A 24,945-nucleotide genomic window follows, 5' to 3' on the forward strand; every position below is an offset into this window, starting at 1 on the left:
ATATCAGCATCAATTCATTAGTTAAAAGATTTTCTGAGATCTCTAGGCATGGTAAAATGCCCCTGCAGTCTCTCTCCCTCTTGTGAGAATTGTAAACCTTAACAGTACCCCAATACCAACTGCCACTGTTTGTTAATTTGTTAATTCCATGCTTGAAATGGCTTTCTAGTGGCCCAGTCAGTGTAGAGGAAAAAAAGGGTTAAATGTGGTATTCCTGGCCTGATAAAAATTTTTCATTTGACAGATGTGATTCAACAAAATTATTTAGAGTAAAATGGTCACCTAAAAGAAATGTTAACAGTAAAAATTTATTTTGAACATTTCAGCTATGAGGTTTATCTTAGCTTTTTAAGTTACCTATCCAAATCAAAGTGAAAGATCAATTAAGTTGTGCACCCACCCTTATTCATAGCTGCCCTAAGGGTGTGATAGCTTTGTGATAAGCAAAGATCCTAACAAACAAAGTTTAACATTTTACTTAAAATTGTTTTTAAAATACTTTCTCAACTAAACAGGCAAAACTGGCTTGGGTTAGTAAAAGATAACAAAATGGTTATGTTAATTATCTAACGCCAGAGGCTTTTGCTCTGATAAATGAGGTTTAATTTAAATAAGGTATGTAAAAAAAAATTTTTTTTCCAAATAAAACTTATCAAATAAATATGGGGTGGCCTAATGTAGAGCTGTATAGATGTTTTAGCTAATCTTTTTACATTTTATTCAAGAAGCATGCCCCTGGTTTCCCTGAAAAAGAACTCTAGATATTAAAGCATGAGAGACTAGGTAAAAAGTTAAGAGAGTTTTATGTCTGATATAGACAAAAATGTTCCGGTTAAAACTTTTATTTTAAAACTTGGTAAGAGATTTTTAAATCTTACTCATGAGTTAGTTACTTTTGCTTTTACAGTGACTTACTTGTTCTAATAAAGTTGTTACTGAGATAACTCCCCTATTTAGAAAAACTACAAAAATTATCAAATAATTGGCTTTTGAGAGTATATATTCTACATGTCAAACTTTAATTAGTTCTTTTAGAGAGCAAAAAATTATCTGGCTTGTTTTAAGACACTGTCAGAGGTTTATTCTTGATAAATTAAGGTAATACATGGTGCTTCTGTCTGATAGATTTGTTTTGGCAAATCCTGATAAGATCAGATCAAATTGATGGAGTTTACAGTCAACAATATTTATACACCTTTCCCATATTTGGGAGCTACTCTCTTCCCTGATCCAGCTTTCTGATCCTTTTTCTAGCCATGACATCATCTCCCCAGACAGTAACTTGGATCCACCTGCATATCAGATTTCAGGCTCAGGGAAAACAACAACAACAACTAGTATAGCCACAGGCACTTTGGAATATAACTAAAACATGCCTACTATCTATAAAACGGAGACCCCCCCAACTCTTCATCTGCACTACTCTAGCCTTTAGGTTCATGATTAGTCAACAAATTGTTTGACTTTATATGTTAACTCTCTTTTCAGACACCAGGTTCCAGATGCTAGCATGATGCCAACCAGACTTCCCTGGACAGACAACCCCAAATGTGTCCTGGAGCTTTGCTTCCACAGAGCCCTGCCCCACTAGGGAAAGAGAGAGGCAGGCTGGGAGTATGGATTGATCTGTCAATGGCAATGTACAGCGGGGAAGCAATTACAGAAGACAGGCCTTCTACCTTCTGCACCCCATGATGATCCTGGGTTCATACTCCCAGAGGGTTAAAGAATAGGAAGGCTATCGGGGGAGGGAATTGTGTGGAATTGTACCCTCTGATCCTATGGTTTTGTCAGTGTTTCCTTTTTATAAATAAATTAAAATAAAAATAAATAAAATAAAACATTTGATATATATATATATATATATATATATATATATATATATATATATATATATATATATCCCAAGGAAATCCAAGAAAGGTTAGTAACAAATCTGAGATTGAAACTCAGGTTTATTTATTCTGATTGATTGAGTTTTTCAATTGTCTAAATGCAGTATATTTATGCTAGGTTGTTATGAAATTTAATACTGAACACTACTGCAAGAAAAAATGTGTGCTCAACATGATTCTGTTGAGGAGCTATACTATACATGTGGTACTCTCACAGGGAATTCTGTAGTGGAGTAGGGTAACTGTTAGAATACAGTATGTTCTTAAATCTATTTTGGATTAGTTTTTGTTGAATGAATAGCTTTCATTTGCCTGTCCCCAGACCATTGCAAGAGGAAGAACACATTGGTTAGAGAAAATATTTGAGCACTAGGAGAAAGTGCCTGAGGTTATGTGTTGGTTATATGTCTTTTACTTGAGTTCCTAAACTCACATAGGACTCATTGCATAACTATCTTTTAGTTTTACCTTGCTAATCTCATTGATCTGTGTTAATGTGTCCTTATAGTTACCTCATAAGTTGGTCACAAATGGTACTAAAATATAGGAAGTATTTTTCTGAAGCAGTTAGAAAATATACTGGGAAGCTTTTAAATTAGGGTAAACACTAGATTCTAGTTTAATAGCTTAACTGTTGAATTAGAAATGGACTCTATTGGGAGTCGGGCTGTAGCGCAGCGGGTTAAGTGCAGGTGGCGCAAAGCACAAGGACCGGCATAAGGATCCCAGTTCGAACCCCAGCTCCCCACCTGCAGGGGAGTCGCTTCACAGGCGGTGAAGCAGGTGTCTATCTTTCTCTCCTCCTCTCTGTCTTCCCCTCCTCTCTCCATTTCTCTCTGTCCTATCCAACAACGACAACAACAATAATAACTACAACAATAAAACAACAAGGGCAACAAAAGGGAATAAATAAAATAAATATTAAAAAAAAAGAAAAGAAATGGACTCTATTGTACCAAAGTCCCTAACTATTAAAAACTTATCAGAAGTATTAACTGTCCAGAGGGAAACAGCCTGCTATAAAGATTCTATATTTATGCAATTTTTTTTGGTAGAGAGAAATTTAGTAAGGAGCTGGGGAAATAGGGAGAGACACTTAGAGTACTGTTACTACTAGTGAAGCTTCCCCTCTGCAGGTAGGGATGGGGGGGAGGGCCTTGAACTAGTCCTTGCTCATTGTGACATGTGCACTTAACCCAGTGCACTACCACCTGGCCCCTATAAAGGCTTTATATATATATATATATTATTATTTTTTTTTAATCAAGAACCCTGACACCCCATGTATTATTGTGTGGCTAATTTAGGACTAAAATAATAATAGAACAAATGCCAACAGTATTATCCAAGTGATACAGCAGCTCCTTTTAGTGATTTTGACTATGTATTTCTTGATGACATGATCATATTTGTCCTGTGATATTGGGCTGTCGAAAAAATCATGATGCATTTTTGTATAGAAAAAAATATGGCATGACTTTTCTGTCATACACACACACACACACACACACACGTATTTTTTTTCTCTTTCCTCTCACAGTGATAGCCATACCTCCTGGCCCCCAACTCTCTTCTTTTTATAATGATGTATCCCAAGCCAGCAACTTAATCATTAATAAAAGCACATAATTTCCCATTGTCTGTAACCAGATGCTGCCTCCATACTTCAAGCGCAGCAGGTTAAGCACACATGGTGTGAAGTGCAAGGACCGTCATAAGGATCCCGGTTCCAGTCCCTGGTTCCCCACCTGCAGGATTCACTTCACAAGCAGTGAAGCAGGTCTGCAGGTGTCTATCTTTCTTTCCCACCCACCCCCATCTTCCTGTCCTCTCGCTGTCCTATCCAACAACAATGACAGCAACAACAACAATAATAACAACAGTGATAAACAACAAGGGCAACAAAAGGAGAAAAAATAGCCTACAGGAGCAGTGGATTCCTCGTGTAGGCACTGAGCCCCAGTGATAACTCTGGAGTTGAGAGAGAGAGAGAGAGAGAGAGAGAAGCTCTATCCAAGTTCTTTAATGCTGTGCAACTTAAAGAGGTGATTAAAACAAATAAAACAGTAAAACCTTAATGAAGAATGCTAAGGATAGGAATGAAAGAAACTGGGGAGAGAGGCCAAGTTGACTGAATATAATCTAGCTAAGGACTTTGTGTGAGCAACTACGATATAGAAAATTTATAATTACATAAAAAGCAGGTCAGAACTTAGCAAAGACATAATTTAGAGAAAGCAAGTGGTAATTTCTTTCTTTTTTAAAAAAGATTAAAAAAAAATATTTTATTTGTTAATGAGAAAGGAGGAGAGAGAGAAAGAACCAGACATCACTCTGGTACATGTGCTGCCGGGGATTGAACTCAAGACCTCATGCTTGAGAGTCCAATGCTTTATCCACTGCGCCACCTCCCGGACAAGTGGTAATTTCTTATGTGTTCACTATTAGTTACACTCAACCTGGACATCACATGGAATGCTGTGGGGAGGTTTCATAGTGGGTTATAGAAATGTTAGGAGTGTGGCAACAAGACTTCCAAGAGAAACCTGTCAGTGGGAGAACTCTAAAGGAAAGAGGCAAGCATGCGTCTTCACATGTTTAGTGGCTATTCAAATAAAACTCTTATTTATTATGTGTATGGCCTTTAAAAATATTTTGTTTTATTTTAATGAGAGAGAGAAAGAAAAAGAGAGAGAGAGAGATGGAGAGAGGCAAGAGCACGACTCAGCTCTGGTTTATGGTGGTACTGGGGATTGAACCTGGGACTTTCGGAGGCTCAGGCATAAAAGACTTCTTATATAATGATTATGCTATCTCCCCAGCCCTACTATGTATGTAGTTCTCTCTCTCTTTAAGCTTTCTCAATGTGGAAGACTAGAAAATTGCTTGAACTCAAAGTTAATAATTTGACTTAAGTCGAATGGAAGAATTTTGGATGTTGTAGAAGTGCTTAGTGAGTTTGTATGGGTGTTAGAGAATTCCTATGCCTGAAGAGCTTTGAATGGAGAATAACTTTTTCACCCAGAATGCTACTGATACGATTTGAGAGGGTAGAAGGAATGGATTAAGACGTCACTCAAACTACTTCTGCTCATACTGAATCTCAGAAGTGAGAAAACACAAGATGAGAAAATTAACTGAAGACTATTTCTCAGTCTTTTTTTTTTTTTTTTTTTTTTTTTTGCCTCCAGGGTTACTGCTGGGGCTCAGTGCCTGCACTATGAATGCACTGCTCCTGCAGGCCATTTTTTTTTTTCCATTTTTGCTGCCGTTGTTATTATTATCACTGCTGTTGTAGGATAGAACAGTGAGAAATCGAGAGAGGAGGGGAAGACAGAGAGGGGGAGAGAAAAATAGACACCTGCAGACCTGCTGCTTCACCACCTATGAAGCACCGACCCTGCAGGTGAGGAGCCAGGGTCTCGAACCAGGTTCCCTAATCTGGTCCTTGTGCTTCGCCTCCATGTACGCTTAACCCGCTGCACTACCACCTGGCCCCCTTCTCAAGTCTATTTAAAAAATTATCTCCCTAAGGAGACTAGCTATTTTATTTCTTATCACTCCCTCAGCCCAATGAAATTTTAATACCATATACATTCTTCAAATTTGTTTTTATGCACTATGGCCCTTTGAAGGGACACAACCACATTATAACAGCCAAGTTCCTCATGTCCCCATATCAATTTTTGTGTCCATGGACACTTTTCTTCAATGAGAACACATGGTCTTGAATATATATGATCACTGAGGATGAGAGAAATGGAAGTTAAATATATTTCAACTCGGGCTACAGAGACCACACAAATATACACTAACTAGCAAGATCACATATGCACATTCCTCTTTCACTTGAACATCTTCTTGTTTCTCCTTCCTTTTGCTAACTGGGAAGACATGAATCAAGTATCATTGCTATATGTTAGAGCAAGAGCTGTAATCTTTGTGAGTTCTGGGACCCCTTGTAATATTAAGAAAAGAATGAGCACATACACAGCCTCATATTCTATACAGTGTATGTATAATGAAATTCAGAAATTATTAATTATAGACCTTTATTATTTTAAAAATATTTTATTTATTTTAGTAAGAGAGATACAGAGAGAAAGTTACAGGAGGAGGGAGAGGGAGATAAAGAGAGACACCAGAGCACTGCTCAGCTCTGATTTATGGTGGTGCTAGGGATGGAATCTGGGACCTCAGAGCCTCGGGTATAACCATGTCTTATATAAAAACCATTATGCTATCTCCCCAGCCCTTTATAATGAATGGATCAGGCAGACACCAACTGAACCTACGGACCAAATGTACTATCATAAAAGAGGCAACTAGAGATTATGTGCTTTGTGATGTGGTGAAAGAAGACACAGCATCACTTCTATAGTGTTTTTGCTAAAAACAAAAACAAAAAACCTCCAGATTTTGGGACATTCTACAAACAACTAATCCAGACTCTTTGATGTCAATGTTATGAAAAACACAGACAAGACACACACACACACACACACACACACACACACACACACACACACACACACACACACACACTGTTAATCCTTTAAAGAGAAAGACAACTAAATACAATATGTGATTCTTGCTTCTTCTTCTTCTAGCGTTTGCCCTTCTTCCGTAGCCAGTCAACAGCGTCAGGTTGAGCCTGATGTAAAGTTTCGAGACCTCCTTTGAATCTGGAGAGGTGGCAGTCGTTGACTATGTGGGTCATAGTCTGTCTGTAGCCGCAGGGGCAGTTCGGGTGGTCTCTGGCTCCCCAGTGATGGAACATAGCGGCGCACCGGCCACGGTCTGTTCGATACCGATTGAGGAGGGCCCAATCATAACGTGCTAGGTCAAAGCCGGGTTGACGCTTGCAGGGGTCTGTGATGAGGTGTTTGTTCTTTACCTCAGCTGACTGCCAACTCTGTTTCCAAGAGTCTGGAACAGAGAAGTTCAGTGTAGGTGTAGGGGACCAGATTGGGTGACGAGACGTCAAGCGTTGGACAGGGTGGGCGAAGATATCCGCGTATATTGGCAGGTCCGGTCGAGCGTAGACGTGGGAAATGAACTTAGATGATGCCGCATCCCGAGGAATATCTGGCGGGGCGACGTTGCTAAGAACTGGCAGCCATGGAACCGGGGTGGAACGGATGGTTCCAGAAATTATCCTCATGGAGGAGTGTAATTTGGAATCGACCAAGTGGACATGGGGGCTACGGAACCATACTGGGGCACAGTATTCTGCAGTGGAATAGCATAATGCCAGAGATGATGATCCTAGTGTGGAAGCGCTCGCGCCCCATGAGGAGCTGGCCAGTCTTGCAATGATGTTATTCCTTGCGCCCACCTTTGCTGCAGTGATTCTTGGTTGACTTTTGGATTATGGGAAAAAAAAGAAACATCTTTGGGACCATAAGTAAAACATTTTAACATTTTATGATGTCTGCAGCATACTTTGAAATGGCTCAGCAATAAAATAATATACATTCACACAGGGAGTAAATATGGAGAATTTAACCAATTTTTAAAATGCTAATAGATGCACCTAAGTAAAGAGTATGTGGGGGCCAGGTGGTGGTACACCTGGCTGAGCGCACATGTTACAATGCACAAAGATCTGGGTTTGAGTCCCTGGCCCCCACCTGAGGGAGGAAAACCTTGCAGGTGGTGAAGCTGCAGGAGTCTGTTTCTCTCCCTCTCTGTGTCTCCATTCCTTTTGATTTATGGCTGTCTCTATCCAATAAATAAAAATAATAAAAACATTAAAAAAGAATATATGGGCAATAATCATAACTATTCTTTACTGACGTTTCTCAAAAAGAAAAAAAGGGAGGGCACTGAAGGAAAAACTCACTGGATGAAGCATCTGCCTTGCTGTGCACATGGTCCAAGATCAAGTACCATTACTACAGGGAAGGTGCCACGGAGATGTTGTGTTGTCTCTCCATCTGTTTCTATTTTGATTAAAAAAACAAAAGATGTGAAATCATGTGTGCATGAGGTCCTGACTTGAAATTAAAAAAACAAAAAAAGTATAAAATGAAGGAGGATTTCCAGGCAGGTAAGGAAGAGAGAGGTCAGAGTAAGGTCAAGAATACCTCCTAGGGGGATGTGAGGGCGATCTGGCTTCAACATCTGTCACCCCATTGATCGCCAGGGTTCATTTGGCTGATCTGGCTGGCTAGGCGGGTGTCCCCTTCCTCCCTCACCACTCCATGTGCGTCCCTCCCAAAGCTGCGCACTCGGTCGAAGAGGACGGTGTTTCCTGAACAGAGATGGACTGGTCTTCGGTCAAGGATATACGAGTAGCTGCGCTCCCCTGCTAGAACCTCCAAACAAGCTCTCAAGAATACCTCCTAGGGCATGGCCTGGAGTTCAGAGCCAACATTTGTTATGAGTTGTACTTACAACATAGTTGGGTCATAGATAAAAATTGCCTCTGATGATTTTCCTTAGAATGTGCCAAAGTTCTGTGGGATTAAGAACTCTATAATTAAAAAAAAAAAAAAGGAATGGTTTTCCAGAACCTATCCTAGAAGACTTGATTAGTGCAATTAACAAAATACCAGGAAGAAACTGTTCAAGAAGTTTGAAAAATATTTGGATTTTTAAATTGAGTGGAAATTTCATAAGTGCAGTTACAAGAAAATAACCTAAGAAACATCCAGAGTTCTGCTTGATTAGACATCACTGAAATGCAGGAATGTAGTCAACTTTTTAATGTGAAAGTCCTGTGGTTTTCCATGGTGCAAGGCTGTTGAGTTCCTCCTAGGGCTGAGATCCCATACTGTCATTTCTCTGTCCTATGTTTGACTTTCCCAAGTGGTACTTACTGGTGTTCAACAGGTCAGGAACAGGGGCTCTTACTTCTGTTTTCTGGACAGTTCAACATACTTTCATCAAAATGATATAGAGACAAAAATGTTTAGTTTAGTTTCTCCAAGGGGAGAAAAGTACATATATTGTGGACAATAGCACGACAGTATGGAAAGAGGTAGCAGCATCTGAATTCCATGAGACAACTCTTACAAAAATGCAAAGCAAGGGTTGGCTGCTGGGTCAGATCACCACAGAATGCCACTATGCCCAGACAGACCCTTTTTCAGTTTGAACAAAGATTTCATGCTTTCTAGGCTCTCATGGCAGCTATAAAGGGCTTTAGCACATTAACATATAATAAAACAAAAATCAGGGTTGTTTAGTTTTATTTTAATCAGTACTAGATTACAATGCACTAATACATTCTTATTTATTTCCCTCCACCAACTACTATTCTGTCAAATTCAAATGATCACTGGTTGTATTATTATTATCCACTAGTCACAGGCATTCATGACCACCAGTTTTGTAAATCAGAAAAGGCAACTTTATTTATTCTTTTAATGACAATTCACTTGATTTCAAAAGGCAGGATGTGGCACAGAATGTGATATTCTGTCTACCAAATAGAAAAATCGGGACAGAAGGAAGAAGGAAGGCAGCTTCAGTTCCACTGTTACCTTGGCAACTGTGGCACAATCACAGGGGTAGAAGTTCATTTTGTACCATAATATAACATGGTAAAGGAGGGAAGAGAGTAGAAGAGAAGCAAGAAAACATTGGCTGGATTCAGAGCTCAGAAGGCCAGCTGGGAAGGTTACAAGTCAATGGACTTGGCTTTGAGCTATGTGCACTAAATAGCCAACTGCGCTGTTGCTTTTTCACTGACATGACTTATGCAGCCAGTCAACACTCCCCACCCCTTAACACAGAACAAACACTGCACTAATCTGGCTCTGGGCTTCTGATGATCATTCTTGGTCATTTCTTTTTCTGGGAAAGCATATCTTGAACGGAAGAGACAGGAGTGAAGATGGCTATGAAAAACACATTGAGTTCAAGGTAAATGGGTAGGGCTAGCCTTAAATATACAACCACTATCTTCCTTGGAGTTAAAGAAGTTAAGTTATGCAGATCTTTCTGGCATCAGAGACTTAACTATCCTGGGGAACAGTCCCTGATCAAACTGCTGATCATGGAAATTGTACTGATGCTACCAGGTGAGGTCTTGGGATCTCAGACTCTGCCGCCCTGCATGAATTTAGATCAAGGGATCAGGGTGAGAGCTTTCGGCAAGCTAAAAAGAAGGCTTGTTTGAGAAAATCTTGCTGCACAACCAGAGTTTCAAAATTCACTCGGTACTCAGAACATTACATTACAGAAAAGTCGGTCAGCTGACAAGACAGATAAGCATCTCAGTCTTAAAACCTGAATTCCAGTAAAACTTAGGCTGCAGGTCCCTGGCAGAAGTGTGCCAAGGTTTCTCCTGAGCCAAGAGGTCTTGGGCAGTCCTTCTCTTGCGCTGGGGTCAGTCAGGCCCAAGGGGCGGTGGCTAGCAGCGCTCAGAGGGTTAAGAGCACACAGAGTGAGTGGGGGAATGTCTTAGGAGTCACCTTGGGTCTCCACCTTTTCCTGAGAGGAGGCACACCGTTTCAGCCAGGGAGGTCTCCCTCCTGTCTGCTTGGGACTCCAGGAAGAAACAGCTTTTCTCTTCTGAAGGGCAAGATGGATGTTAGTGACACATCCTGCTTGTCATCTCTTTCTGGAAAGCAAAGGGAGAAGGACTGTTAGGGAAAATCTACTCAGAGCAGTGCCTTGTGTAAGACTTCTGAAAATAGCCTTAAGTCTTCTGGAGCCTTCACATAAGATGTTGCAAATGTGGCCTATGGCTAAGGCTCAGTGTTTGGACATTTCATCTGGGTGTTGTGTTTTTGTTGTTGTTGTTGTTGTTTTCCTTCATCAAAGCAGTGTTTAAAAACTTGGTTAACAGGACAAACCCCACCCCACCACCCCCGGCTGTTTGTTTTATTTCTGAAGAATTTCAAGATCTGGAACCACTGAGCTGCTGGAGTTGACGTGTGGCTGTCCTCTTCGCTTTCACAGTCCCCACCCTGCCCGATTGTCTCCAATAAGAGCCACTTGATGTCACTTACCAATTAATAGCATAATTGGATTCAGATTGTTATTTTTCTTAAGGTAGAGAACTTTCTCTCTTTTTAAATTGCCTTAAGTGGTTATTGTGTTTTCATTGATTTAGTTAATAGTGCTTCTACCTGATTCTTGTAAGCAATTAGCTGGTTCAAACACCTGCATTTGTATAGACAATGTATAAGCATATCTGTCTATATTATGAACTAAGTGTCTGGAAAAATACTCATTGAATCACTACATGTGCATTCATCTTGTTTTTCCCACCTCTAGAGTTATGGCTGGCATGGAGCAGTGCCTCTGTTTTCCTCTCCTAAGGCTGGTACCATACAGCCTTAGGAAGACATGTTTAATAATGTTATTTTAATTAGACGAGTGAGCTGCTTCCAAGTTCCACCTGTTGCAGAGAAAATTTCAGCCTCTATGTCTTTCACACACCACCCCTGGCTTACCTCACCTATAAAATAAGACACATCTAAGCAAAATCAGCTTGAGAAGGTGAATTCCTGGATATTCAGAAGCTTTATGAGAAACCTACACCATTGTGTAGGTTAAAGGTAAAATACAGTAGGGCCAGGAGCTATATTATGTAGTCAAGGAGGCATCTTATTATTTGTGGGGCCCTAAGTTTGAGCCCCAGCACCACTCAGGCACCATGAGAATGCCACCAGGTGAGCTCCATGTATGGTGACGTGGTGCTGAAGTATCTCTCCTCCCATGCTCAATGCGAATAATAATAAAAAGTTGAACCCAGAGGTCCTCAAAAGTGTGGCACATACTTGCAGTCCTGAGTTCATCCTCCAGTGTTGCATAAAAAAGAATTAAAGAAAGAAAAACGAGGGTTCAGGTGGTAGGTAGCACATTGGGTTAAGTGCAGTTGGCACAAAGTTGACTTAGGGATCCTGGTTTGAGCCCCCGGCCCCCTACCGGCAGAGGGGTCGCTTCACAAGTGGTGAAGCAGGTCTGCAGGTGTCTATCTTTCTCTCCCCCTCTGTCTTCCCCTCCTCTCTCCATTTCTCTCTGTCCTATCCAACAATGACAGCAATGACAACAATAATAATAACAACAATAAAACAACTAGGGCAACAAAAGGGGAAAAAATAGCTTCCAGGAGCAATGGATTCATGGTGCAGGCACTGAGCCAGCCCCAACAATAACCCTGGAGGCAAAAAAAAAAAAAAAGACAGACAGACTGGAACATACATGGCAGCATATAGACACTTTTGCACCTCTATAGTATTAAGTACATGCAATTACCTATGAATACATACACTGAAAAATAAAATGACCATTTTTCATGACATGCTGTTTAATGACAGGGGCACATTCAACAAATATTATTGTAACTTTCATCACTCTGTGAAACGATCCAGGTCATGAGAAATTTCCATGTATAGGATAATAGGCCATTCTAGAATTTCATTAGTGTGGTAACTCTCATTGAAGCAGATCCTTAAATGGCTTTCCTCATTTGTTTTCATTTAAGATTGTAGCTATGGTAGAGTGTTGCTGAGGACTTATTCTGATGCAGTCTCCACCCCCAGGTTTTTCTATGCCTCGCTAAATCCTAGAGTGCCCCCTTTCAACCAATCCTGGCCCTACACGTCACCCCTGGTTGTCGCCCAATAAAAAGCCCCCTCACCCCTCCCCTCGCTCTCTCTGGGCTCTCGGCTCTCCCTCTCTGAGGTCTCGCTCCCTGCTCTCCCCCTGCGGTCGGCCATTGCTGGCTGGCTCCACGTGGTCTGAACCAAACCTCCCCCCCCCATCCTATAATAAAGATCTGTGTACCCCTTTGCTCTGGACGTCCGCTCTCTTCTCCGCGGTGCAGCCCGACACCAGACCACCTCAACAACAGTAGAGTAGGGTATACGCCTGCCTGATGAGCAATGGTCATTGCTGGTTTTCTACTTTCAAAGTCCTTAGTCAATTTTAATCTTCTTCTTCTCCTCCTTTCTCCTTCTTCTTCTTTTTCCTCCAGGTCAGATCACTCAATGTGGACTCTTACTGGCAACATTACCAGTAGCTTTTGTATGCTTAGGAGTCATGATGAAAAATGCAACATGGGAAAAGGATGATATCAAGAGACATGGTTAACATGAGCTGTGTGAAGCTTATGTCCGTATGAAACACTAGCACATTCTGATGACTAAGACATCATGAGACAAGAGGGATTTGGAACCACTGTTGGATATATATTCCGTCATCAACCCAAAGTTGTTATGCTATGCATTTATGCTTATAATTTGTACTATGTATCAGAGGTCAAGGTTTGCTGTTCATGGGGGGAGGGCAATGATCTACTGGGGAGAAAGAGATCACAAGGTAAAATGTAATAAAAAAAAAAAAAAAGCAAATATCTTGAGGAAGGTACATCAGGGAGCCCACTAGAGCCACCTCACTCACATTAGCTCTACAGCTGCCTTTGTTATCGCTCCCTATTCATGCGCTCCTTTGAAGGATACCATCTCTTCCAACTAGCAGAGGTATTTTTATCTTTTTTTTTTTTCCTCCAGGCTTATTGCTGGGCTCGGTGCCTGCACCATGAATCCACCGCTCCTGGAGGCCATTTCCCCCCCTTTTTGTTGCCCTAGTTGTTGCAGCCTCGTTGCGGTAATCATTGCCATTGTTGACGTTGCTTTGTTGTTGGATAGGACAGAGAGAAATGGAGAGAGGAGGGGAAGACAGAGAGAGAGGGGAGAGAAAGATAGACACCTGCAGACCTGCTTCACCGCCCGTGAAGCGACTCCCCTGCAGGTGGGGAGCCGGGGGCTCGAACCGGGATCCCTATGCCGGTCCCTGCGCTTTGTGCCACGTGCGCTTAACCTACTGCGCCACCGCCCGACTACCGTATTTTTATCTTTTACCCAATTTGAATTTCAGGTGCAGTGGATAAATACTATTAAAAACAATTATGACATGAAAGATGATGGATGCTAGAAATATGAGCGCTTAAAAAAAGACAAAAGAAGGAGTTGGGCAGTAACACAGTGGGTTAAGCGCATGTGGCGCAAAGCGCAAGGACCGGCAGAAGCATCCTGGTTGGAGACCTGGCTCCCCACCTGCAGGGGAGTCACCTTACAAGTGGTGAAGTAGGTCTGCAGGTGTCTATCTTTCTCCCCGCCTTTGTCTTCCCCTCCTCTCTCCATTTCTCTCTGTCCTATACAACAACTACATCAATAACAACAACAATAATAACTACAACAACAATAAAAAGACAAGGGCAACAAAAGGGAAAATAAATAAAACATTCAAAAAATTTATAAAAAAAGAGACAAGTATAAACCTATGGGACTAAATCAAATTAAAAAGCTTCTTCACAGCAAAAGAAACCACTACCCAAACCAAGAGACCCCCTCACAGAATGGGAGAAGATCTTTACATACCATACATCAGACAAGAGTTTAATAACCAACATATATAAAGAGCTTGCCAAACTCAACAACAAGACAACAAATAACCCCATCCAAAAATGGGGGGAGGACATAGACAGAATATTCACCACAGAAGAGATCCAAAAGGCTGAGAAACACATGAAAAATGCTCCAAGTCTCTGATTGTCAGAGAAATGCAAATAAAGACAACAATGAGATACCACTTCACTCCTGTGAGAATGGCATACATCAGAAAAGGTAACAGCAGCAAATGCTAGAGAGGGTGTGTGGTCAAAGGAACCCTCCTACACTGCTAGTGGGAATGTAAATTGGTCCAACCTCTGTGGAGAAGAGTCTGGAGAACTCTCAGAAGGCTAGAAATGGACCTACCTTATGCTCCTGCAATTCCTCTCCTGGGGATATATCCTAAAGAACCCAACAAATCCAAAAAGATCTGTGTACACATATGTTCTTAGCAGCACAATTTGTAATAGCCAAAACCTGGAAGCAACCCAGGTGTCCAATAACAGATGAGTGGCTGAGCAAGTTGTGGTCTATATACACAATGGAATACTACTCAGCTGTAAAAAATGGTGACTTCACTATTTTCAGCTGATCTTGGGTGGACCTTGAAAAATTCATGTTGAGTGAATTAAGTCAGAAACAGAAGGATGAATATGGGATGATCTCACTCTCAGGCAGAAGTTGAAAAACAAGATCAGAAAGAAAAAAAAAAAACACAAGTAGAACCTGAAATGGAATTGGCGTATAGCACCAAAGTAAAAGACTCTGGGGTGGGGGGTGGGGTTGTGGGGAGAATACAGGTCCAAGAAGGATGACAGAGGACCTAGTGGGGGTTGTACTGTTATGTGGGAAACTGGGGAATGTTATGCATGTACAAACTATTGTATTTACTGTTGAATGTAAAACATTAATTCTCCAATAAAGACATAAAAAAAAAAGGCAAAAAAGCAGCTAGAATGGATATGTGATTTATTCAAAACCACTGAGTTAATCTGTGAAAAGCCAGGACAGTTCCTTTCCTTCTCACACCACACAGCCTCAAAATGCAGCAGAAAAGCTGTTTGCTATTAGGCCTCAACATTTGTATAAGGAAAAACAAATGGTTGAAATAGGAGCTTGGAGGAAGGTCCAGTTGGTTGGTTCAACCTTTCAAAAGCTCTCAGGCAAGGCAATCAAAGCTGTAGTCTACAACTTTCCCACTGGGTGGTGCCAACGAGCTGGTTAAGAAACATGGTTCTGAAGAGGTCGTGGGGGAGACCAATGTTGGGTTTTATAGCTTTCCTCCTCATCAGTGCTCTCCTGCAACCATGTAGCTGGGCTAAACATATTCCTTCTTCAGAAAAAGTGGTCTAGATAATTTCTACACAGGTTGCTCTTTAATCTGCAAGACATATGTTATATATTTAGTCAGAGCACTGCTCAGCTCAGGCTTACGGTAGTTTAGGGGACTGAACCTGAGACCTCTGGTGTCTCAGGCATTTTAAGTCTTTTGCATAATCATTAAGCTGTCTCTTCCACCCTGCAAAAGTCATTTATTTGAATACAACTTATATTAAGGAGTTGATTAAGGAACTCCAAATGATACCTCTTCAGAGATGAGGAAAATTTTCTGAGAAATGTTCATAAGGACTAAATTATACTAGTAGATGAAAGGTTGTTTTTTTTTTTTTTTTAAAAAAAACCCTACCCTTAAGAATAGAAGCAGGAGTGGGGAAGATACCATAGTGGTTATGTAAATAAATTTCATACATTTGAATTTCATACTGCAAAATTCCAGGTTAAATCCTCAGCACATCTACAAATAAATCAGAGATAAGCAGTGTTCTGGTGAAAACAAAACAAGACAAAGCCTCCAAAACAGTAAAAGCAGGTTTGGGTCTCACTTGCAGTAACTGACTCTGTTAAGTCCCATGTCCCCCCACTGTCAACACAACAAATTCCATCCTTTGAACCAGGTAAACAAAGCTGCTCACTGAAGCCACCCCCACCTCCATTCTGCTTACCCTTTGCTGAACTCCCACCCACTCACCACACCTGTCAGGCAAACTAGATTTTGCCCAGGTCTCTTAACAAGTTTCTGGTCTGTTGGAGTTTCACAGTTTCTCACACACTGCTTCTCCTGGGCAATGTTTTTTTTTTTTTTTTTAATTTACTTATTTATTTTCCCTTTTGTTGCCCTTGTTGTTGTGGGCAATGTTTTGTGCTCTTCTATGCCTGGCAAATTTTGACATCCTTCAACATCCAATTTTCAGCCCCCTTGAAGAGTTAATTAGTTCCTATCTTGATTTCTCCCTCCTTGCACATACATTTCATCAATTTCTTCCAGCACTAGAATTCATTTTATTTTTTTGCCTGCATCTGAGAAGAACTTCAGAACTGTGCTGGAAGGAAGGAAGGAAGGAAGGAAGGAAGGAAGGAAGGAAGGAAAGGAGGGAGGGAGGAAGGAAAGAGAAGAGAAGAGAAGAGAAGAGAAGAGAAGAGAAGAAAAGAAAAAAGAAAAGAAAAGAAAAGAAAAACAGGCGACGGTGCGCATATGCTACAGTGCGTAAGGACTGGGTTCTATCCCCCAGTCCCCACCTGCAGGGTTTGGAAAGCTTTGCTGAAGGTGTCTCCCTGTCTCTCTCCCTCTCTCTTGATTTCTGGCTGTCTATATCCAATAAATAAATGAAGATTTTTTTTTAAAGCCACAAAACAGAACATTAAAATGATATTTGCTTGGATTCTATGTGGAAGGTGGTGGTGGATGAGTGCAGTCTCTCTTTTGCATAAGATACTCAACCTCTTCAGATCTGAACACCTTAAACTAGTTGTTAAAATAAGTTTTTAAAAAAAATATAAACATGACCAACTTGAATTTATAAATATTTAAAAAATGGGAAGAAAATAGCTACTAGTTGTCAAAAGCAGAGTTAAATATATATATATATATAAGCAGAGTTAAATATATATAAATATATATATAAATATATATATATAAATACATATATATATATATAGAAACAAACTTGCAAGAACTCTAAGAGCTAGCTCTTACATATATATATCACTCTTACTAAAAATAGCTTACTTACATTTATTTGTTAATTAATTAATTTGTCACCAGTGTTTTGTCTGGGGCTTAGTGCCAGCACTACAAATCCACTGTTCCCAGCAACTGTTTTTCTCCCTTCTTCTTTCTATTTTATTGGATAAGACAGAAGTTGGGAGTTGGGTTGTAGCGCAGCGGGTTAAGTGCACGTGGTGCAAAAGTGCAAGGACCAGCATAAGGATCCTGGTTCTAGCCCCCGGCTCCCCACCTGCAGGGAATCGCTTCACAGGCGATTCTCCCCCTTTCTGCCTTCCCCTCCTCTCTCCATTTCTCTCTGTCCTATCTAACAATGACTACATCAATAAGAACAACAATAATAACTACAACAATAAAAAACAAGGGCAACCAAATGGAATAAATAAATATAAAAAAAAGAAGTTGAGAGTGGGGGGGGAGATAGAGAGGGAGGGAGTAAGAGAGAGAGAGAGAGAGAGAACCTGGAGTCCTGCTTCACTGCTCTCAAAGCATTTCCCCACCCTGCCTCCAAAAGGTGGGGAAGGAGGGTTCAAACCAGAGTGCTTGAGCAAGGTAATGTGAGTGTTTAACCAAGTGTACCACCCACCACCCGACCTCCTAGCTTACCTATCTTTACAAATAGTAGTGCAGGGCAGGGAAAATGTGACTCAGAGAAAAGTAAAATGACTTCTTGTAAGTACCACAAGTAATTGACCCAGCTAAGACTACAACTGAGTCTTAGCTTATTACAATATTCCACCACACATTTCAGTAATTGAATTTTCTCCATGAAATAAAAATAGAAATGGAGTGGCGCAGTGGCTAAAGCATTGGACTCTGAGGCATGAGGTCCTGAGTTCGATCCCCAGCAGCACATATATCAGAGTGATGTCTGGTTCTTTCTCTCCCTCCCTCCTCCTATCTTCCTCATAAATAAATAAATATCTTAAAAGTGATGTCTCCTGGGTGCCAGCCATCATACTAGCAAATCAACATTTTCAAACAGTACCACTAGGAAATACAAAACAAAGCTAAAACCACAAAACAAAAATCCCAGTGACAATCCCAGAATCAAAGCTGACTCAAATCTATACGGAAACATGGATATTTTCCAGTCCAACAACTTCATTTTTAGGAATATGACTCAGACTGAGAGAAAAGTGATTCCCCCTTAATATGTGACAGCTAGAAATGCCAGACTCCTTGGCCTATGGACTTATACATTCTGTTGATATGAGAGAAGCAATTTGTATAAACCAGAATTTCTTAGAGTTGACTTAGTCTGTTTCAGCTAAAAAAATATCTTTCAATCTGAATTTTGTTCATGGCTTTCACTCTCCCTAGCTTTCAAACTAACTTTCAACCCTACCAATGGTTTCCTTGATTTGAACTCTTCAACCATTCAGCCTTATACCTTATCACTTCCTTCCAGGGAACTCACATTAATTCTTACATGCATGTTTTTTTTTTTTTGTCTATTAATAGAACACTGCTCAACTCTGGCTAATGCTGGTGTCAGATATTGGGGTCCCCAGAGCCTAACGGCATGAGAGACTGTTGTACAAACCACTGTGTACCATGCTAACATGTTTTCATTTGCTCATCTCTTCCCAGAATACCTTTCTTTCAACTGCAACATCCTTTAAGCTCTTGAACAGAGCTCTATTCTCTCTGCCATACTCCTAAGAAGTATTGGTTGCTCCTCCTCTGATTTCCCTTAGTGCCAGGAGTACATTTTTCATGTTATTCTGTGATAGTTTCTTTCTTTCCTGGATCTAGCAGGAGATTACTCTTGTAGAGATGAGCTATAAAATAGTCCTACAGTATCCATAGGGGATATATTCCAAGACCCTGAGTGGATGCCTAAGCCTGCTGATAGAAATGGACCATATATATATTATGATTTTCCTATACACATGTCTATTCTAAAAAGTTTAATTTATGAGTAGGCACAGTAAGACATCAACAAAACAACTAAAAACAAAGAATAATTCTAACAATATACTAACTCCCTTATCCACAAAACCACAACTAGAGACTTCTAAACTTCCAAATAATAGTATCTTATATTTAGTCTGTTAGTAGCTTCTCCTCACTTCCCTCCCTCTAAAAGTGTGGACTGAGAATGTTGATAATCTTGAAAATTTCTGTGGATCATGAGTCTTCACTCCTCCAAAATGTTGTGCTGAGGTGTAGGCCAAGATATCATCAGAATCGCACTCTAATCTATCCTGGGCTCTGAGCTCCTAGCATTACCCATATTCCTCAAGTCTTGTTTCTGGCTGGCAGTCAAGAAGATATTTTGTTATTTCCTTATCTGAAGATCTAATCCACTGGTAACAAAACGAAGTCCTTTAGGAACCGGCAATATTCCCGGAGAAAAGGAAGTTGGCAACCCAATACTGGAATATTTAGCTTTTTTTTTTTTTTTTTTTTTACTATAGATATGGTCAAGGGTTTCTTTTAGCATCATTACGCTATGAGAAACATGTCCACATGATGTCAGAAGAATTCCAGAAATGGGTTTCTGTAGCTTTAGGGGCGTTAGGACCAGAAGAGGAAGTGGTATTATGCTCAGGTATTTGAAAGCAGGAATAAAAACCGGCTGTTGTCTCCAGAATCCTTTCAGTCGGAAAGGCCTGGATTTCCAGGGCTACCCCACTGCCTTGGAATTCCAACATGTACCTAAGACTCAAGGTCAAAAAAGGAACTTTATAATCTGCTGGAAAGGTGATGCTGAAGAAAAGGCACAAAACTTGTTTCCACTCAACTCCAAGTCACACTAGACAAAGTTTCAGCAATTTAAAGTGATTAAGAATTCCTGGGTCTGCTTCCCTTGCACACAATTTCTTACTGTGTCTTTCTGCACTTTTTTCTTCGGCATGGAGAACCCCACCTCCTCCCCCTGCCTAGAACACTTCTGTTCATCCTTCCACACCTTTCTTACTTGTCTGTAAGGGTTAAATGTCACCTAGATGGGAGATAGGTGTAGAGAAAGGGAGCAGGATCAGAACTGGAGTAAAAAGAATGAGGACCCCAATGGAACCCAGAGCTGGTTGCTAAAAATGTGGCCTGGCTGCTAACTTTCCCTCAGACATAATTGCAGTTGCAAAGAAACTTTCATTAAGTCTAAAGAAGAAAAGGGAAAGAGAAACAATCAAATACAAAATACTCCCACCCAGGCTCCAGTCCATCCACTGGGAAAGCTGGAACTTTGGACAGATGGTGAGGCAGTTCCCACCTGACCCCCAGACCAGGGCTCTATGTCCCAGGGCCACAGCTGTCCAGATGAGCTGAGCTCTCCCCTCAGTGCTGTGTGCTGCTGCTCCTTTCACTTTCTAGAATCCCCAAACTACATGGATCAGAGGAAATAACACTGGCTTTTTTCCAAACACCTTGATAATTCTAGGGGAAGGGCTCTCCCACCCCAGCTTCCTAGTTTATTCCAAGGTAATTCCAAGGATAGGGTTCCTGGGACATGACTCGAAGAAGCCCTTCTTTTTAGTCACCAAGGCAGGGCCAGACAAATGAGAGGGACGATGGGTCCTCCTTCATCTGGGCCATACGGTAGCTCCAGGAGCACGAACCCAGGTGGGTTGGGTGAAGTGGGCCAAACAGAGCAGGCTCCCATACTGGTATGCAGTGTCTGGAGCCTTAGTAGAATCTGTGTCACACTCTGCTCTCTCAAGGTGTTGAGAACCTCACCCCCACCCTCAGGGTCTTTGAAACAAGGAATAGACACTTCTTTTCTGGTAGGTCTGAGTGTCTGGTTTCTGGTCAGGAAGCTTCTGTTCAGAGGATCAAACTGAGCAGGTAAAGAGCATGTGCGATGGGCAAAGATCCACCTTGAGCCCTAAGGTAGGTGTGTATGTGTGTGTGAGTGTGTGCGTGCATGTGTGTGCCTGTGTGTGTGTGTGTGTGTGTGTATCTGTGTGCACGCGCGCGTGTGTGTGTAGCTTGCTTTCACTACCCCAGGGCCTGAATTTTGCTTTATTTCACCCAGACAGAGCGGCAGAGAGGCAGATTCCCCCCAGTGCTGTGGTATTATCCTCGTCAGATGCCAGGGCTCAAATCTGGGTCACATACAATGGCGAGACATGTACCCTACCCAATGAGCTCATATTCTAGACCCAAGTAATTCTTTGAAAAACAAATTATTTTCAGGGGGCCAGGCTCACCTGGTTAAGTGCTCACATTACAGTGCACAAGGAATCGTGTTCAAGCCCCTGGTCTCCACCTGCAGGGGAAAAGGGCTGCAGGTGTCTCTCTGTCTCTTTCCCTCTCTCGATTTCTGGCTGTCTCTATCCAATAAAAAATTTTTAAAAAGAAAGAAAAAAAAGAAAAACAAATTATTTTTTTTTGAAGTAGGTGTCGGAGACGGTAATCAAGAGACAGGCAGGGCAGTGATCTTGAGCCTTAATTAACAAGCAGGTTGTGTTCCTAAGATGGCAGTATGTTACTTCCTATACTTTTTTTGCTATATGTCAGGTATTATGCTTAATGCTTTACATTATTTCATTTAGTCCTTCCTGCAATCTTATGTGCTACATGGCTATATGCTTATATCACAAGTGAGGGAATTGAGATTAAGGATATTGGTTAAAATCACAAAGCTAGCAATTAGGGTGTTCTTGTTTGAAACTTGAAAACTAGTCTGCTCTATCCACCCAAAGGCATCATCCTGAGTAGCTTTCCATTCATATCTGCATGTGCTTTGAGTCAGCAGACATCCAAAGCTAACATAAGGGAAATCCCACAGGAATAAAGACTTGGCTAGAAGAACCAATCATAGGAAGCCTATGAGCTGGGTTGCAAGCTTTCCTTTCCAGCATCCCAGTCTGAATTCTTGTAAGTTAGGAAGGGCAGCCAGACTACAACATTAAAAATAATTCTCCCAACTCAAAGTATGCATGGGATCCAACTAGAACACAGGAATTAAAAAATGTTCTTTCTGCTTTCTTTTAGGAATGTGGATGGCAAAGAAGCCAAAAGAAATAAAAATAGAAACATAGCTGACTAGATCTCCCTAAACAGGAAAGGACAATATTTATTTTGTTAATTCTATTCCTAAACAGCAGCCTGCATTAATGACACAGAGGATGTCCCCCAGTGGATTTGTGTGTGTATATGTGTCTGGGTAAACATGTGCACATATATGTATACCCCCAAAGCCATGTACATATATGTGTGGAAAGAGAAATAGACAGACTGGCCACCCACAGAGAATATTTATACCAAGACAAGAATCTACTTTTCTCTTCTTGAGTCGACAAACATATACAGCCTCTTGAGTTACACTGGGTTTTATAAAAGGCAGAGCTGCACATTTTGACAGTTCACTCATTCAACCACAGGAGATAGGTTTTGGACACTTGGCAGGCGGCCATGCTATGCATCAAGAGAACAAGATCCTCAATCTAAATGTTTTTTTCACTGCTGCATTTCTAGGATCTCACTTGAGCTCACAGGTCCCCCAATCTGCATCTTTGGGCTTCCTGATCTGCTTTTATATGTCCATCCATCTTCTCATAGGTGCACCATCATTTCCTGACCATTTCAGGATCTCTGCTCCAAATGATAGGACCCATAACCCATGAAGGTGCAGCCCTGATTATCAGCTGCTCTTCCACCTACTTCCATTTCCGCCTGTCTATCTCCGCTATAGCCTGTCTACAGCCCACTCAGCTCTAACAGTCTGGGGGTCTGTTCCCCACACCGTGCATTTTTTAGCACAGCTGGATTGGTTTCTGGCAGATGCTTCATATGTCTCTTGTTTTGGGATGAGCAAAGGATGACTGAAAGCACATAGCCTCTTTGAGGGCTGTAGCAGATTGTAGCACAGCCCAGTGCCTACTTGTTGGGCTGCTCAGCTCTTTGAAGACTGTGTGAAGAATCCTCCCTTTTGCTTCTGTCACGGCAGGGGATGGGAGGGGGGAGGAGAGGGAAAGGCACTAGGTGATGAAGTAGAGAGGTATAGGATAGAGGTCAGGATTATTTTATCAGTTTTATTTATTCTGAGAGAAGCTTGATGGGCTTAGCTTTCAATGACACTTAAGAAACACTGAAGAAACCTGATGTGTCCTTTTGGGTATATTCTAAACTTTCAGGGCACGGGTCCCTAGAAGAATTTATCTCCCCAGGGAAAATAAAGAATTCCACAGAAGTCATTCAGCCTTGCTGAGTTCACCACAGGACAGAGTTTACCATCTCCTAATAAGACCTTGATTGTGTATCTGATGAAAACAGACAAAGGATTTTCTTCCTTAGTGAGCCTATAATTAGGAAGTTCTTTCCTTCCTTCCTTCCTTCCTTCCTTCCTTCCTTCCTTCCTTCCTTCCTCTCTCTTTCTTTCTTCCTTTATTTCTTTTTCTTCTTTTGTCTTAGAAGTTTCATTCCTTTGGCAGGGACAAAATATTATGTCCATGGAGTGAACAGATATGAAACAAACTGAATTTTCATTTTAATAAAGTAAGATCTATTGCTAGGATTTCAAATTTCCAGTCTATAAGTTATACTGGAACAGCTATGCCAGGGTACATTTAAAAATATTTACTTATTTATTTGATGGAGACAGAGAGAAATTAAGAGGAAAGGGAAAGAGAGAGCAGGAGAAAGAGGAACAACGGCAGCACTGCTTCACCATTTGCAAAGCTTTCCTCCTGCAGGTAGGGACTGGGTGCTTGAACCTGGCTCCTGATGCATTGTAACATGTGTACTCAACTAGGTGTGCCACCACCTGGCCCCGGATGTATTTGTTGATGCATCCTTAACGGCTGCTTTCCCATTTCATCTGCTCAGTTGAGTAGTTTTGACAGAGACCATTCATGGTCCACAAGCTAAAACATTTAGCATCTGAACCTTTTCAATAAAAGTTTAGTGGCTCTGATCTGCACCATCCTGATTCCATGACTACTCTGACTTGATGTAAACGCCCATGTAGCTGCTAATGGGTTCCAAGTTGCCATTCCAAAATCAGTCAGAAAATAATCTGGTTGTATTTTTCCTATCTCCAGAGAGGAGTGATTTTACATCATTGGGGAAAAGAATGTACTTGTACCTCTTAGAAATAAACTTCTATGCCTATTACGTAAACCCTTTTCATATCCTCAGATTTCCAATTAATGAATCATGAAAACAGTTTGAATTCTCCATAAAAGGAATGTGCTCTGTAGGGCTGAAGTAATTTTTGTTTGTTTGGCACTTTCCTCATTTGTTCCAATATTTTATTATGAAGCTTAATTCTAGACTCTTTAGTGGTGCAAGTCATTATGTGCTACTGCTGTCATGCTGTGTTTTGCTGTGAATAAAAGAGGGAACTGATCTAATGTACTGATAGTTGGTAGCAGCACTGTCTTAATTGAAAATAATGGAAAGCAGATATGCTTTTCCTTTGCATACATTTTGTTCTCTTTTCTGATCTCAGCTGTACATTCTACAGACTTGGCTCACTCATGAAAATTAAAAAACAAAAGTAAAAACAAAAAAATACATATCAAAATGAAAAGAATACTAAAGTAGATAATGGCAATTGGTTTTACAGTATTAAGTGTGTACCTAGTACCACTGAACTGTACACCTAAATAATTAAGCTGGACTCCCCCCCAGCCCCCGCCAGAGCCTCACTGGGGCTTTATTATGGCACAATTCTATTCCT

The 24,945-nt window shown here is 41.0% G+C and overlaps 1 protein-coding gene across 2 annotated transcripts in view; it reads right to left on the reverse strand.

Moving 5' to 3' along the window:
* Positions 1 to 9,074: 9,074 nt before the first annotated feature.
* Positions 9,075 to 24,945, reverse strand: part of MOB3B (MOB kinase activator 3B) — a 245,470-nt gene continuing 229,599 nt past the window's right edge. For both annotated transcript variants that reach the window (XM_060199670.1, XM_060199669.1), the window contains exon 4: positions 9,075 to 10,467. In XM_060199670.1, coding sequence (XP_060055653.1) covers positions 10,438 to 10,467 — 30 coding nt within the window. In that variant the 3' untranslated portion in view covers positions 9,075 to 10,437. The remainder of the gene's footprint in view (positions 10,468 to 24,945) is intronic.

This window comes from Erinaceus europaeus, chromosome 10, assembly GCF_950295315.1.
Source record: "Erinaceus europaeus chromosome 10, mEriEur2.1, whole genome shotgun sequence".
NCBI classification, from domain to species: domain Eukaryota; kingdom Metazoa; phylum Chordata; class Mammalia; order Eulipotyphla; family Erinaceidae; genus Erinaceus; species Erinaceus europaeus.